This window comes from Echiichthys vipera (genome assembly GCF_963691815.1).
Source record: "Echiichthys vipera genome assembly, chromosome: 16".
Lineage (NCBI taxonomy): Eukaryota > Metazoa > Chordata > Actinopteri > Perciformes > Trachinidae > Echiichthys > Echiichthys vipera.
In genome coordinates, this window is record NC_139841.1 from 8,793,724 (window position 1) to 8,811,501 (window position 17,778).

Here is a 17,778-nt window from a genome sequence, read left to right on the forward strand (position 1 = left end):
AGTAAAAATAATTCACGATTCTTGTGTTACATAGTTTTATATATTTACTATATTTCCCTAGAAAGTAACTGATATGTCACTTGATGTAAGTTATATTCAGAAATGTCGCCTACGTGGAAGGAGGATGTTATTTGGTTTTAATTGTAAAAAAAAATGCATGTGGTGAACTTTCAATTGTTTCCAGTTAAATATTAGTGTAGTCTAGAGTCTCTCGGTCGGCTGAACATGCAATTCAACAATACAGCGAATCGTTTCCCATTCGAACTATTACTTGAATCTCTTTCTTCCTCTTGAACAAAGAGCAGCTGGGTGAGGTGGGTTGTGAAGGGTTAAAGCTCAAAGCGCCACTGCACGTGCACACGTCACATGACGCGCACGCATCCTCGTTACTGTTCCGCGTCCGTCTGTCTCAGGTTGTTCACCATGTTGTTCACTCGCTAACTTCAGCCATGTTTCCCTCGGTTTCGCTTGTGTGACAGACGGTTCATGTAGCAGCCCGGCGGGTGTGTGTGTGACAGTCGGACGGACTTCTATGTGACACGTTGGTGACACACAGTCACGGTCACTTTACAGCCAGAAACGAGCGGAAGGAGACAGCTAGCCTCTCGTAGCTACAGTAGCTAACAGCTGACTAGCTCCCAGGAGAATAACATCGCTGTGAAGAGGACCGACCGGGCACAGGTGAGAGGGCACAGCTCGACCTACCGCTGTCTTCTTTAGTCATTGTGTTGTGTGTGTGTGTGTGTGTGTGTGTGTGTGTGTGTGTGTGTGTGTGTGTGTGTGTGTGTGTGTGTGTGTGTGTGTGTGTGTGTGTGTGTGTGTGTGTGTGTGTGTGTGTGTGTGTGTGTGTGTGTGTGTGTGTGTGTGTGTGTGTGTAACAGCATGTCAGTGACGTGTTGCAGGCAGGGCTGTAACATTGTGAAAGTGTGCATCTACACATGAGTACGTTAGCCCATTGAGCTGACAGCTCGCTGCCGTAGCTGACTAACAGTCATTGTGTGTGCTTTAGCTTACTTGCATGCATCTTTAACATAGGTCTATTGTGTCAGCTGTAGTCTGCTTTAATGAAGTCACTCGCTGTAAGACTCACGGAACAGCCTGGGCTATGTCATGATCAGAAAGACAGTCCATAACAGGTTCCGCCTGTAATCTCTGATGAAGCTTTCTTCCGAACACTACGTGACCACTTAAAGGAGCATCCCTGTTTTATTCAGCCCTTTCTGCTCTACAATAACCGACATGAGAAGTTAAGTGTTTCCCAAAACATCACTCAGCAAGTGCACGTACATGCACGTCAGCTGTCCATGGTGCTGAAGAGGAGGAGGCTGAATACGATGTAAAGTGTCTTGACTGTGTGATGTTAGCATTATTATTGTATTAAAAATCCAGAAGCTGTATATGTTGATGATTGTATTTATACATGTGTCTATTACGCCTGACTGTGTTTTCTATGATACATGTAACTAGGTGGAAGTAAAGTTAGTTAAAGTCCCCCTCCACTCAAAAAAGTGTTTTTCTTCAGTTGCTGTCTTCTAACATGTCTGACATTGACTACAGTGACTTTTATCTGAGCAAAAATTGCCACTTGAGAGTTGTTTTCACATTTCTCTCCTGAATAAGGGGATGTCTGTCTGAAATTCAAATGTATTCAGGCAAGCTTTAGTTGGTGTGTCACTAATCCATGAACCAATCACTGTCTAATATGTGAAACACAATTAGACGAGGGAACAAATTTGACACAATATTGGCAAAGAAACCTGAAACCTATATACATATCGTATATACAGTATATATCATATATATCATCTGTGATGACTAGATCCTGCAAATCAGCTGATTTTTGCAAGTCAGCAATGTAATTCTGTTATTCTTCGCTGTCAGCTCCTTGTGGTGGGTTTAATAAAACAGGTTGACTTCCCTTTATTAAATACGTACAACCAAGTCAGTTAAATGCTGGTGAAATGACCATAACCTGGTTTAAAAAGACATCCTATAAAGTTCCACTTTTGGCCAAATGTAGTCTGTTCTTTATCTAGATGGCCTGACATTTTTTTACCTGATAGTATCCTGATAGAAGAAAAAAAATGGACACTCTTTGCACCTTACCATCATGCATGGACTCCAGACCCTATATCAAGACATACATAATGAATCAGGATTACTTTATATGTATAAACCCCAGCCTCAATAACCACACTACAACACAATAGTCCAAAACATCAAATGTATTACATTTACTGTGTTCTAGTGCAGACAATATGCCCACATTTCAAGAATGGGATGTATGGTATTTTTTACTATATGAATGACTAATATGGACCCTATTTTTTAATGGACACATTTTGTTTCACATGATCTTATTTTAGGAGATAGCCATGGTGAGGCTAACTGTTTTGTTCTTTGCGTATGAATGCAGCTTCTATGAGCCACGAGTATCTGCCCCGATCAGAGGATGTATCCACCTTCCAGAAAGGACTTCATCGCTCTGACACTCAGTGATCCGCACAGTCACGCTTACAACAACGGCAAACACCGGAGACAGTCCTGTTGGAGGGTGAGTGGTACTGTAGGGCAGCATGCAGATCATGGCTCCAGACACACTGGAACTTTACTACTTTGACACAGAAACCCTGTGTTTGATGCAACATAATGAGCTTATGCTCAACTCATGTTTGACAAATTCACACCTGTAGGTCCATACACATCACCACCATACCACAGACTTATGGCTGCTGATATGATAGCATATGCTGATAGCATCTTCTATCACGGTCATATCACTTTATAACATGATACTACATGAAGAGTGATGACAAATTGAAGGAAACCTGCATAACTATGGAAAAAAGCACAACAAATACATTCTTGTGTATGAAAATGATGTGAATCATATCACATGCTGTGGCATTCACAGTCACATGGGCCCTATTTCAGAAAGCAGGATGAGTGGGAATGTTAATGTTAAGCCTGAGATGAGGGAAACTCTTGATTTTTGGTTCCAGAAAGAAAGATAGAAATCTGGGTCAGCTACCGTGGCAACAGAATCCTTGAGCCTACTCTGTGTCTCCTCCCTCTGACAGAGACAGACACGCTGTTTCATTTCCTCAATCATTCAGTCCAGATCATATTAGAGCGCTTAAATAACATAGATTATTGAATGTCAGAATCCAAATCCTTCTTGGATATCAGTTTGTTTCTCAGGACCATCTAATGTTATTGTTTTTATGCACTGTCAGTCATTTCTTTGAACAGCGATTGCCCTAACATTCAAATACAACTCTGAATAAAACACTTTGACTCTGTGATTATTACACAGTTATTATGTGTAATAATCTCTGTTTAAATAGTAAAAATCAATTTGAAGCTTTAGACACGAGGATCGATGAATAATTGTATGTCACTTGTGATGTGATCGGTTACAACAATGAAACTTAATCCTTTTAATATCAGAGAGCAGCTACATGTTAATTTTTCTGAGTGAGAAAGATCGTGGTGCAGCTCAAAAATGTAGTTTGTGTTTTTTCAATAGTCTGATACAGTCTGAACTGTTTTAACAGCGCTAAATTGAGTACATTTGTTGAAGAAGCTGAAATAAAGCTATTATTTTAAATGTTTTGTTAAGATTCAAATAAATTCAATACATTTAAATCTATTGCATTTTTAACCTGCAAATCACAAACACTTATTTTTTGATCAGATTGTGAACTTACACTAATATCTCTAGCCTATGTATTTTTCTAAATGTTTTTTAAATCCTTTACTATATTTTTAAATGATGAATTCATAGAGAGCACAGAATCCAACTTTGTTGTGTTCTCTGCTTTGACTCTGGCTTTTTTCCTTAAAGATAAACGTGGACAGTCTGCATGCATGCATTAATATCTCAACATTGGCTGGATTAGAATGGAGGCTCTGCCTTTTATTTACCTGTTGCCATGGTGAAGCATAGTATCAGAGCTCTGTTGATGATGACTTATAATATCAGGCTCAACCTACTCAGAGTTGATTGAACTCTGATCAGCTGTTCTGGAACATAAAACTCAGAGGTCAGGCTCGGAGTTTGTTCAGTCTGCTTTCTGAAAAAGGGCCCAGATGACCCGAATGAACATCTACGGGAGATTTGCAGAGTAAGAGTACACTTACTTAATAAAGACCTTTTCATCAGAATTTCATTGTAACAGCCTTAGTCCTTGTTAACTTTCTGTCAGCTGAGGTTATTCACTAAAACAGGAATCAAACTTGGACACATTTAAAATGTTTATGTTTACAACTTTGAAAAGGTCTATAGACGGTAGGAATTTGGCTACAGTATGGATTTTGACTTTACAATGTAGCTAGCAGAGGAGCTCTGACGGCACCACGCAATGTGGTGGATCTGCATTAAGAAAAAAAGAGTCTAAGGCCCACTCACACTGTCCATCCGTACAGTACCCCATGCTTTAGGGTACTTGTCCCCCTTCTTTCCCCCCTCCGTGGACCAGGCCCTTTTTTACTCACACTACCTGGGCCTCAGCGAATGCTTCTTGGCTGCCTATACGTCATTATGCCGTAACACGTCACACGCATTGATTGACGTCATCGTGATGCGTCGCTTTGTTTACAAATCTTTCAACAGACCTCAGAGTTTTTGTGCGTCTTGTCGACTGTTTTTGAATATTTTCATCTGACCAAATCTGCAGTAAACACTCCAACTCCGTATCACACCAAAGTGAACCTTTTGCCGCGCATGGTCCGTCCTTTTTTCTATGTCCGAACAGGCGCACATAAAATGACATCAGAACCGCCCTAGGCCTCGTGCTCGTACACATGCGCACGCGTTTTACAAAAGCCCACCTCTCCCAAACGGGCCGTGAACGGCAAGCGTGTTGCTCCTAGGCACGGTACGGATGGACAGTGTGAGTGCGCCCCAAGTTAGCTGCAATTGGTATAAATGGTATAAAGAAATTTCTGCCTTTTGATTGTATTCTATATATTGTCACATGTCCCAGTCCTAGTTGATGGATTGCTCAGTTCTCACTGACAGGGGCTCTACAAAAAGGCTTCAGCTGGAAGCATCCTACTGTTTGTATATGCGTCTGTCTTCGCTTCACTGAGATAAAGCATCTCTGTCTTTATGAAATGTATTTTTTTCAAGACAAATCAATTCCTAGGTTTCAGTCTCCCGTTCTTACGCTTCTTTTGTTGTGGAGCAGCCTGAACTTTCAAACTCTTCAGATAAAAGCATAGTCTCTGATCACTACACTGAGATAAAACACACCCTGCTCATCTCACCATATCTCTCCCGTCTCCTCATGCATTTTCTTTAATCTTGTTTTCTTTACTTTCAAATCTCTTACACCTCTTGCTCCTCTTTATGCCCTTTCACTATGAGTCTCTATCTCCTTTGTTTGTCTTGAAACTCAGGTTTGACAGGTAAATTGTGTTGCTTGAATCATTTCTCTGTCTTACTACTGTCTGCTGTCCTTTCCTCACGTGTTTTGCTGCATTGTTCACAGGCCAGGTTTCCTCTTTCATCCTTGCTCAACTGGTCTTACAGCCTTGCTCATACTGTAATGAGACTACCTCAGGTGTTCACTGACTTCTGCGATACACAGTTTAATTAGTTCAATGGACTTGGATGGAAATGCTTGGAAATGTAATTTTTTCACCAAGCATTAGACGGATCGTTGCTCCGTGTGGTCACAGCTATAAGTGTATTTGCAACATACTGTACACCAGACATCTTATTTACCATCCTGCATTTGATTCAGCTTACACCCTTTGTACACACCAAACTTTTCATACAGACAATAGTCGGGAAGTAGTAGCTAGGATGTGCCGTTTTAAAGAGCAAACCAAATTGCTGCTTTAAACAACTATTACAGTCAATATTGAGATCACAATAATTTAAAATGACTACTCACTGACTGGAAACATGCATTTATTGAACTCTAAAAAGAAAAAGAACTTGTCAACAGTAAAAATGTTCATAGTCGTATCTTTTTTGTTTTTTTCTTGCTCATGAAAAACCCTCTGCTGGGTGGCGAGTCATGCACATGAAGCAGACAGAGGCGGGTGCACGTGAGTCCAGCGCTGTGTGGTCAGGCAGAGGTTTACTGAGAGATGTGATTTCTGATAGGAGCATCTTATTAAAAGCATTTGTTGTTAGAACATAAATGTGTTTTGTTTGTGTCTTTCTTCGACAATAGCTGACGGTATATTTAGAACTGTAGTTTCACTTTCACGCCGCTGTGTCAGACGTGTCTGATTGAACGTCTTTAATGAAAACCAACAAAAGGGCGAATATTCAAATGAAATGATGCTGATGATTAAACAGGAGCAGACGGTTGTATTTCTGCACCCAGATGGATTTAAAGCCCAGCCAAGACGGGGCCTGACCCTGGATAGTAGAACTTAGTCTACGAGGAGAGGGTTATTCCCGCACACTAAGGAGATAGATTAAAAGCACATTTCACATTTTTAGCAACAGTATCTATTAATAGGCTTATATTTATACCCAAATAGGCTATTTACCATGGTTTATTGGGAGAAACCAAGTAATATCAGACATTCAGCACCCCCAGAGCCAGAATGGAATAATCCATTGTTTCATAACCCCATTATGTGAATTTTTTGCGATTCCACTGGGATATTGGCAGTCAAATCAGGCTCCTTGGAGTGAATAGTCGACTATTCGGGGTCACCCCTATTCAACAGTGGATTGTTAAAACACAAAAGTGTTAAAACAAATACATACGAATACGAATGAAAACAGGTGTGTACAAGTGCTGCGCTGTAATGGAAGGCAGTGCGCAGTATTTATAACAAGACAAAAGTAACATTGTGAGTGTTCTGGAAGCCAAAATTGTAATTGAAAATAAATTGAAATGCACACCCTAGTGACGTCTAACAACCTGCAATGATACACAGACATCACAGGCATGGGGGGTGGCACAGAAAGCAGTGTGTGCAGGTGTTTTAATATGTGTTATATGCGGCAGGTGTGTGTTTTCTTTCAGATCTATAATTTGTGTCCTATGTGTCCACTCTAGTTTTCCAAAAACAGGGTTGGAATCCATTTTTGCATTCATTTTGAATCCTTAATCTGATACTACTATATAGTAAGTAAGTAGTATTAAAACGATTAAATTTGGCTTTTAGACAATTCGCAGACATCCTGGTCATAAAATTACTTTTTTGAAGGCATAATCTGTAAGATTTGAGATGCGCTGGTGGTTAGCACTGTCGCCTCACAGCGAGAGGGTTTCTGGTTCGAATCCCAGCTTGGCATTTTCTCCCTGTGTCTGCGTGGGTTTTCGCCGGGTTCTCCGGTTTCCTCCCATAATCCAGAGACATGAACGTGTTAGGTTAATTGATGACTCTAAATTGCCCGTAGGTGTGAATGGTTGTCTGTCTCTGTTCGTCTCTATGTGCCCTGTGATAGACTGGCGTCCTGTCCAGGGTGTACCCCGCCTCACGCCCGATGTCAGCTGGGATCGGCTCAGCCCCCCGCGACCCGACAGGGACAAGCGGTTGAAGATGAATGAATGAATGAATGTTTCTAGCGTATTCTTTGGCTCTAAGGTGTAATGCAGGCGAGCCCTTTCAGAGCCCTCCATCTCCCAGTCGCTATACGTGTTTTGTTTTGTTTTTTGCTCATTTGTAAACTTTGACACACCTCTCTACTACGGGTCCGTCCTCTATTACCCTCTTAAAGTGTAATTCCGGAGCAAGATCATACCATGGTCTTTTTTGGCCCTTACATACATCAATTAAGTCATCAAGACAGTTTTGAGGGACTCTTCTCATGCTACTGCAGAGGTTTGGTGTTAGTTTGAGCAGTATTAGTGGTTAAAAAAGACTTTTTAATGCCATCACAGTACTATTTCTCCATTAGTAGTTGTTACACAAAAAAATCTGTTTCAATGGCTTATTTGATCTATGTAAATGCCAAAAAAGATCATGGAATCGGAATCACTCCTTACAACTAGCCTGACTCAGAAGTTTAAAGTTTCTGATTACAAGTGAACCAGCATAACTGTTAGTGGTGGCACATATAGGGAGGGAATGTTGCCGCAGACACACAGATTGGAATACTCGAAAAAAAGTGCTTTCATTAGTGGGTCATATGATCAGTCACATTTTGTTTTTTTTTAATGAAAACGGCACGCTCGGCTCTCATGAAGCGAATTCACATAGTTTGCTGAATTAAAAAGGCAAACCAGCGCTCTCATCGACTGATGTGTGATATTTTATTTCAGCAGTATATCAACAGACAGATCCTCTATAAAGCCTGGCTTTATAGCAGAGACGTCGATCTGGCTCAGCACTCCCCTGTACCTGGGGGTCGTCAAATTTGATTACGGTTTATGGTTCCTTGGAAAACCATTCTGTGCAAATCATGTTCCTTTGAGTGGCTTGTTGGCTCAGCGCTTATGTCCTCAGGACTTCTCCACACGCTTTAACCCCTATTCACACTGGTTTTCTTCAACAATTCCAATCCGTGGAAGCTCTGGCTCGCTCATTGTTATGTGTGTGAGCGTGAGGGCTTCTCAACAGCCAACCTGTCGAGTGACTTTCCCTGCCTCCAGCTCATTGCAGATAGAGAAAATCAATAATTGTATCCTCTTCTTTGTGCAGTAGAACCTTTTTTTTTTTTTTTTTTAAAGAAGTTAGCTGTTCACATATTCAGTTGGCATGCAGGGCAAAAAGCTGATGTACAGTTGTACTGATGCAATGTATCACAAATGTCTGGTTGAAAAATGAAAGTGTTTTCTGAAACAAAAACTGGACTGAACAGAATGTGCTGATACTGTGATGGTGAATGAGCTTTAGCAAAGTCAAATGAAAGGATCCCCTGGGTGTATTCTGTTGTGTGTTCCGTCACAGCTCACAGACGATGGCTCAATAGTGTCATGGTATTGCACAGGTGTTAATTAGAGCAGCTAACAGAGTGGTATCACTCTGCCTGTTAGCCTTCTCTCCTAAGAGACCCTGACTCTGTCCGTCCCTCTGCACCGGTGGGTTGAGCTGGTTACCTTCATAGTTTATTTGTGAGCTGTCACTGGGCTTAATGCATCAGGTGGAGAGAGAGATGTTGACTTTACCCAGGGTAAGCCAGATCAAAAAGGCCTCAAGAGTTTTCTCTTTTTCACTCTTGTATTTTCAGTAGAATCATTTAATAGATTTGTAAGATATTCAAGAGATGGGGGATTTTAGAATCCGCTGACAAGACGCTTATGAATTCAGAGCTTTTGGGCATTTTTCAGTGTGTTAGCTTTGTTTTCTCTTTTTTTTATCTGCCTGCAGAAATGGAAGCAGCTGTCTCGGCTCCAGCGAAGCCTCATCCTGTTCCTGCTGGCTCTGCTGCTCATATTTGGACTGCTCTCCTATCCCAGCATCACAGTGCAGTGGAGAGGTGCCTGCACACACACACACACACACACATACACACACACACACACAGGCAAAAACAATGTCTGTCATACATGGTAATGGTATCACTGCATCACTAGTTGAAGCTGATGAGTTGGATTGTCTGCATGTTGTTTGGTGGTGTGATGATAAATTGCAGTGAATTACTAAAACGCTGTGATAGTTTTGCGCCTGATCAAATTAGTTTTTCGTTCTACTTGTCTTTGTGCACACCTGCTTGTTAAACTCTTGTATTCTTCTACATATGCACTCTATTTGATTTTCAGACCACGTCCACACCAAGACAGCTAAATCTGAAAATGCTAGCATTTTTCATACCTCATAGACTCATAGACTGAGCTTCTGAACACCCCTCTCCAGCAAACCAATGTGTGTTTTTGTGCAGGCTGTGGAACCTTTTGGAAAAGAAAGATATATGTATTCCTGTTCAGACTCGGTCGGAGGCTAAGGGATGATGCGTGTATTGGAGTTCAGACTCGGTTGGGGGCTGTGTGGTAGTAGAGTGAGGAAGACGGCTTCCTGTGACTTTTTTAACATTACGTATCAGATGACTTTTATAGTGATGCCTATATATTACAGGTAGCTGACATATTGTGGACTTCATTCTGTTCTGTTCACTCTGTGTGTTCAGGGTTGACTGACAGGGAGGACTGGATGGAGGTGAATGACAGAGAGGTGAAGGATATTCCTCCAGATGAGAAGGCTTTATTGGATCAAGATGCAGGTAAAGCTCCACCTCCTGTAGCAGGGCCACATGTTGGACCTGACGTGGATCCAGGTGCGGGTGCGGATGCGGATTCTGTGGTGGAGCCCAGAGGACCAGACATCCCCATTTTGCCTAAACCTCCTATTAAGGTGAGAGATTCTTCAAATCCATGATTCAATTTGACTTTTGAGTTCAAGATCAGATTCGATTTAAGCATTTTTATTTACTCTATAATATTTTCAGGAGTTTGAGTTAATCTGCTTGTTGTTGTCAATTAAGACAACGTAATTGTGTATCACAATCTATGTTTTTGTTTGATGATGTCGATTACATTGAAAGATGATACATTCTCATACTAAAAGTACTCGCACTGTTCTTGTGCTTGTGTACTTATTTTTAGTTATTTGTAGTTTGTAGTTATGGGTCTAGAATAGTCCTGTGATAGCTCCAACTATGATTCTGTTTGATAAATTAGTTATAAAAGATCACTCTGTGTGGACTATATATTTGGATATTTATATGGGTTTTTTATCGACAGAAGGCATTCCCAAGCAAGAGAGGTCCACCAAGCCTGCAGAAAGATGGAAACATTTCAGACACAGTGAAAAAACAAGTGCAAGAGGTGGTTCAAGAAGAAGAGGGAGAAGAGGAGGACAAAGAAAAGAAGATTGTCAGGTTATCTGTTTTTGAATATTGGAACAAAGTATTTTCCAGCTGCACCCAGGCCCTGTAGGCCTAATTGCAGTTCATTTATCAGAGAAATAAGACAGTTTTTTACTTCTGTCCCACAGCTGGAGAGGAGCGCTGATCGAAGCTGACCAAACCACAGAGCCTCCACCCTCGACCAATGAGAAAGAAGCTGCAGCGCCCCCAGCCGCTCCGGCTGATACTGTCACACCAGAGGGTCAGTACTGAAGTCAATTGTTAGTAAATTCTTCATAAGAGCTTTATACAGAAAGTGAGAAATTATGGGGTGCGGTTACTTTGACAATATTTTTTCAACCCACTTTAAATCATTGTGATTAGAGATTCCTACGTAACTGTATAATAAGATCCAATAAGATATGCCCCAAAGCATTTCTATTTTTCAGAGTAGAACTTTTTTGACTTGTACAAAGTGGGGCCACCTGCTCTGAAGTGTCTAATCTGCGGGAAATATAACAGAAGAAGAAGTGGTCCAACTTTATTGATACTACATTTATCCAATAAGTGGTCGTTCCCTTTTAATAGAATGATGGATCCACATTGTTTCCTGGGAACATGATTGGCATTTCCGCTGTTCTGTCTTTTAAATTGTTGTAAGATTTTCACTTAATGATGCAGAAAGATTTCATTATCATTCTCTATTGTTCTCCAGCCCTTTACCATTGAGATCGTACTCTCTCCTTCTGTTTTTTCTGGATTTGAAAAGTTCAAACTTTTCTTTCTCTCTTGGTCCACTGAGAAACTTTCCCCCTCAAGCAGATTCGTATAACATGGTGTTGTCCAGCTCGACTGATATGCTGTTTAAAGCCTGGCACCTTGTTTTTCACTTTTCTACCTCCTAGCATAAAAACATGCTGTGCTCATTCAAACGACAGTATCAATGCATGGCACAGAATATTCCTTCTGCTCCTGAATATGAAAGGTGCACTGTTGAGAGAGCATCCTAGAGGAAACACAGACTTTTAAGATTCCACTTTGAATTCTTATTCATTCGTTTGTGGGCCTTTGTTTGTAGTTTCAACAGGAAGTGTGTACAGACTGGAGGCAGTACGCGATGCCTTCAGACATGCATGGAAAGGCTATAAGGACTACGCCTGGGGTCATGATGAGCTCAAGCCCATCTCCAGGTCTTTTGGCGAGTGGTTCGGACTGGGTTTGACACTCATTGATTCTTTGGACACCATGTGGATTTTGGGGCTAAAAGAAGGTATTTCATGTCAGTTATTCCCTCTCTCTTGGGGATGGATATCATTTGAAATGTTTCAATACAAAATGCAATACTGATATAGATACTGGTATGATATAATAATCCGTTTTTGCATCCACTCACATCTTTCTATTTTGTGCACTTTGTTCATAATTATGCATCTCTAAAAGATAGCTTTGCATTCGTACTAACTTAACAAACTTAAAGGGCACTTGATTGATTTTAAGCATTTTAAGTTAATATTTTAAGTAATTTCCATATTCAATTACTTGCATTCTATTAGTATACTGTAGTTGAGTATTAGCAAAAAAAACCTAATGTAAGAACAGGGTCTGAAATTAGTTTTTAAGGAGGTCTTGAAGTAGCTTAGATCAGGACTCAGGCAGAAATAATGTTCACGAAAGAGGTGATGTATTCAAGTTTCAGTCCTGTTACTTTGAGTCACAATTAGGCACCTTTATTTATCTTATATCATCTCATTATAATGAAATAGCCAGAAGTTAATTGATGCTATATAATGTCTTTCTTTCCTCTCTTACTTCTTTCCACTCTTTTTCTCTGACTCACTCCACAGAGTTTGCTGAAGCAAAGGACTGGGTAGAGAAAGAGTTCTCCTTTGACAAGAACGTGGACGTGAATCTTTTTGAGACAACCATCCGCGTCCTCGGGGGCCTGCTGAGTACCTTCCATCTATCAGGGGACCAACTCTTTCTAGAGAAGGCTGTGAGTCAATCCATAGGAGCATTGGCACTGTCCTATTTTAGAACAGCAGCCTAGGAAATCTGGTTCAAACAAATGAGAATGCAACCCACGTAGCTTTATGGTAAACTTTGCTGTAGTATTAATGAGGTTCACGGTGCCTCCTCTGCCTCACTCCAGCTGCAAGTTAACAGCTTTCTTATGAACTTGTTATGTGTAAAGCTGTTGCATTTTTAAAACAAGGTCAATGACACTTAACTCAGACAGAAGAAGTCCTTTCCCCCTATAATTACAGTTTCTTCTCTCCACTTAAAGAAAGATCTGGGGTCCAGGTTAATGCCTGCCTTCAAAACTCCCTCAAAGATTCCGTTCTCAGACGTTAACATCGGGAAGGGAACTGCCCATCCGCCTCGGTGGACGTCAGACAGCACGCTGGCCGAGGTCACAAGCATTCAACTGGAATTCAGAGAGCTGAGTCGCCTCACCCAGGAACCACTGTACCAGGTCAGGATACCAGGAGGGCTTTCACTCCAGTAAAGTGTGTGTCCCCAATGATTTAGATTTGGCATTACTTCCAGTTCTCTGAGGGAAAAAAGATTAGGAGCAATTTATATAGATATTTGATAGGGGTCTCAGTTCAGTTAAAGGCAGACATTAAGTGTAGCTTGCACGCACTTGTGTGATTAAAGTGACAACCATGGGCTAGCTTTTCGTCACATCCATCATGATGTCAGTTTGTGAGTGATTCCAGGAACGGGGTTTGCCCCTAAAGATTTTTAGATCAATCTGACATTAATTTGAGTAATTTCTATCATAACCCCAGCCGGCCCTGTGAGACATAGCTTTTGATGAGCCCAATTTCATCGAAGTGTGAAATTGCTAATACTTTTCCTCAAAGAAATTGCTTAAAACAAACTATTCATGCAAATTGGCTCTCACAGCACCAGGAAGTAAGTTTAGGCTGGTGAGGTGATTATCTCATGACAGTGATTTTTTTTTACCCCTGCAGGAGGTTGTGAATGAGGTAATGAAGCTGGTCCACAAGCTGCCAGGAAAACACGACGGCCTGGTACCCATGTTCATCAACACCAACAGCGGCCAGTTCACGCACAAAGGGGTGTTCACACTGGGTGCCAGAGCAGACAGCTACTATGAATACCTGCTCAAACAGTGGATCCAGGGAGGCAAAGCAGAAGACGAGTAATTACAACTTCACATTTCTGGGTTCAGTGTTTGTGAGAAAACACCAGATTTTAAGCCCCAGAAAAACAAACTTAAAGTATATTCACAAAACCAGAACCACTTTAGAGACAGAATAAAATCATGCAGACATTTATCGATACTTCAAAGTTTCAAAGTACTGAGGCACATTTTAAGGATAATGTGACCTTACATGACATTCAGGGCTTAGAAGTTGCAGCTACACCAAGTCAGAGCTGGGGAAATAATTCAATATTGCCACATGCCAATTATTAGTGAAATCATATTGATCATATTATAATGGTTTTATCATTTTACAACATTGTATTAATGTTTTCTAGTTTATTGGATATAAAAATGAAACAAAATATGTTCAAGTTTTTGTTTTATACATGAAGATATTAAATAATACAAATTTAAATAAATACATTATAGTGGAACTCTCTGCATTGCACCACTCTTGAGTATTTAATATGCAGCCTTTCATTTATTTTCCATTGAAGGGATAATAGAGTCATTATTGCGACTTAGAACCCCGACAGGGATCTTGAATCCACCTGAAGGGCTATAATTTGCAATGATGACCAGCTCACTCTACATTATCCCTTTTATTACATGGCTGCTTAAGATAAGATAAGAGATAAGTTTAACTTTATTGATCAAACACCGGAGAGATACTTGAAATAAATCAATAATTTGACACAAAATGTGGATTTTAGAATGATTTTTCTTATTTTAAAAAATGTTGATCAAGATCAGAACCGCCTCCATAGCGACACTCTGTCATACAGGGCAGAATCAAGAGTCGAGTACTCAACAAAGCTGTGTTAAAAATTGTGATATATCGACACCAGTTGTGATACTGACTTCAGTCATATTGCACAGCCGTGGACAAAGTCACTCCAGACTGAGTAATATCTCTAATATAATACTGACTAATATCTTTATCTGTTTATGTTTTGTCCAGCCTGTTGGAGGACTACCTTCAGGCAGTGGAAGGAGTGAGAAAACACCTTGTGAGACAGACGGCGACCAGCAGATTGACCTTTGTTGGAGAGTTGTCCCACAGCCGCTTCAACCCTAAAATGGTAGAAATGCTCACCAAAAGCCAGTTTGCAAATTACTGGGGTGTCAGCGATCACAGGCCTCTGCATTTTGTGATGTTGTGTAGTATAGATACAGTATGTATATGTGTTAAAGTGCCTTCCACAGCACAAGGCCCCCTGATTGTCATAGGGCACTTTGTACACTGCCAAAACTCAATGAACTCGCATCAGACAGGGACCGCCTTGTTTAATCAATCAGCCTTTGTGCTCTTGTTGAATCAGTAGCTGTACAAAGCCATTATGTTCAGTCAGTCCTATTCTCCATCAGGCCAGTCTAATCAATTCCACCTCTCATTATCTGTTATCAGTCTCATCCCTCCTGATTGCACTTCTCTCTCTTGTCACTCTACAGGACCACCTTGTGTGCTTCCTGCCCGGAACCTTGGCTCTGGGCGCCCACAACGGCCTCCCGGGGGACCACATGGATCTGGCTGTGCAGCTGATGGAGACGTGTCACCAGATGTACAAACAGATGGAGACTGGGCTGAGCCCGGAGATCGTACACTTCAGCCTGCAGGCCAGTGATGGGCACAATCTTATTGTCAAGGTAAGGCTATTAGCAGGAAGGAGGCATTATCATTATGTAATCATTAAGATGAGATTGAGCGAGCCCGCTGAATAAAATCAGCTAGTCTAAATTTGTCATGGGAGTTGTGACCGTAACCTTCCCAACCTTCTATTTTATGAAGTGCTCTAGGTTTATCAAAGCATCCAATATTATTGTACTTGTCTCCACTGCTTCCTTCATTAACCTCAAATGTAATTATGAAACAGTTTTGGAGCTCATTCTAGTTCTATTATTAAAAACTAAGGAAATGAATGTCAGATTATGCAGACTTTCTCATTTATTTCTTCTGAGTTATTCAGAGTGAACTTACCACTGAAACAGGGAACACTTATTAAACACCCCTTGTGATTAAAAGTAGGTTTGTTTTTTGGGTAAAGTAAGGATACGGTAAAACAAAGTAAGAGAAATAAAAAGAATGCTTTGGAAAGTCTTCCTCAAAAGGATACAAGTCTCTGCAGAGCCTCCAGGACTGACCCATTGTTTCTTTACTGTGGACTGTTTCATTTGATAGTTGAAGGATTATTTGTACAGACAGTCCTGGAGGGGATAATGTGTGGAAACAAGTCTTACCTCGTCTATTTTTTGTCACCTTTGCTCCTAAAAGTGACATCCATAGAAAGGTTTGGTCTCACTTTGAAGCAGATCCATCTGTAGATGAATTACATGCCAGTTTTTGTTATGATGCACTAAAGGGGGGGTTCCCACTGTCAGGGAGCCGGGAGGGACAATTGAGTGGGATTGGACTCTTTGTTTGTTTGGGAGGGAGATGCAGAGATCCACTCTCTATGGAGTGAACTTTTCTAGTTTGTTATTGTATTTTTATTTTTTGGGGTCTATTTAATTAAACCTTAGTCGACGGAGCCGTAGTGTTCTATAAACAGAATTCTCGGATAAGAACCATTTTTTATAGTTTGCATTTTAAAGTTATCAAAGTCACATCTAACCCCAGGAGGTTTAAAAAAAACATTTGTTTCGTTTCTTTTTCATTTTTCTTGGAGCCATAGCTTATCTCACCAAAATGCTTTGAACTTATCATTTTTCCTTCCCTTTTTCACTTTTCCCTCCAAGTTCTGTGAAGGAAGCATAGAAAAGTGTTTGCTGCAGCTGTCCAATTGTCTGGTGTTCAGTCACACTTAAATTTGAATCTATCTGCAACTTGTATTTAGTCTTAAATGCAGCTATGCTCATGCTGATATTATATATGGTCTTATATATATCATCAAGGGTCAAGCCAAAAATATCTTTATCTGATCCTTTTTTATTTATTTCATATATTTATTGACAAGTTCTCCCTTATCCTCCAGCCTGCAGACAGACACAACCTGCTGAGACCAGAAACAGTGGAAAGTCTGTTCTACATGTACAGATTCACTAAGGACACCAAGTACAGAGAGTGGGGATGGGACATACTGCAAAGCTTCAATAACTTCACCAAGGTACAAACAGGCTTAAATGACCAGTTACATCAGAGTTTTGTACCCACCTGACCAAACACCTCCACTTCTGCAGGTCCCCGGTGGTGGCTACACATCCATTAACAATGTCCGTGACCCCTTAAACCCTGGGCCCCGGGACAAGATGGAGAGTTTCTTCCTGGGTGAGACGCTCAAGTACTTGTACCTGCTCTTCTCTGACGACATGGAGCTGCTCAGTCTAGACAAGTATGTCTTTAACACGGAGGCCCACGCTCTGCCCATATGGCCCTCTCCACCCAAGTGATGTCACCATACATGAGACGCCTGTAAAGATCAGGCCCACAGAGTCCTTTATGAGTCAAAGACCATTGAGGCCGCCGTCCAGCCTGGACAGCTGCGCTGAGCAGCAAAGCAGGCCTGTGCCGCCCACCTGCACTTTGATACGTTTCTATGTGGAGAAGATTGGTTGTTTGTTTTTTTTCCCTTTATTTTTCCTAAGGAAAAGGTTTGTGTTAGAGCTGGTCTCTAATGTGAAAAGCTTTTTTTTAAATCACTAGGAGACAAGAAAGAAGATGGTGGGAGGGCTTTATCGCTTGAATGGAAGAGTCCATGTGTGTGTGTTGTGCGTGTGAGGTCATGTCACCCCTGAGGTTTTTCTTTGCTCTGTGAGGCGAACATCCTCATTAGTCCTACATACTCCGGTGTCGTGACCATGAAGGAGTCATCACATTCATTCTGTTAACCCACCGATGTCCGAA

General features: G+C 41.0%; 1 protein-coding gene across 1 annotated transcript; it reads left to right on the forward strand.

Moving 5' to 3' along the window:
• Positions 1–442: 442 nt before the first annotated feature.
• On the forward strand, positions 443–17,448 carry man1b1a (mannosidase, alpha, class 1B, member 1a). The gene is made up of 14 exons (XM_083930424.1): positions 443–681; positions 2,417–2,554; positions 9,289–9,397; positions 10,046–10,269; positions 10,659–10,795; positions 10,912–11,024; positions 11,841–12,032; positions 12,607–12,755; positions 13,047–13,235; positions 13,741–13,931; positions 14,899–15,019; positions 15,390–15,584; positions 16,910–17,041; positions 17,115–17,448. Exons 2-14 carry the CDS (start codon positions 2,453–2,455, stop codon positions 17,322–17,324), a joined length of 2,064 nt encoding a protein of 687 aa, XP_083786550.1. The 5' UTR covers positions 443–681; positions 2,417–2,452; the 3' UTR covers positions 17,325–17,448.
• Positions 17,449–17,778: the final 330 nt, after the last annotated feature.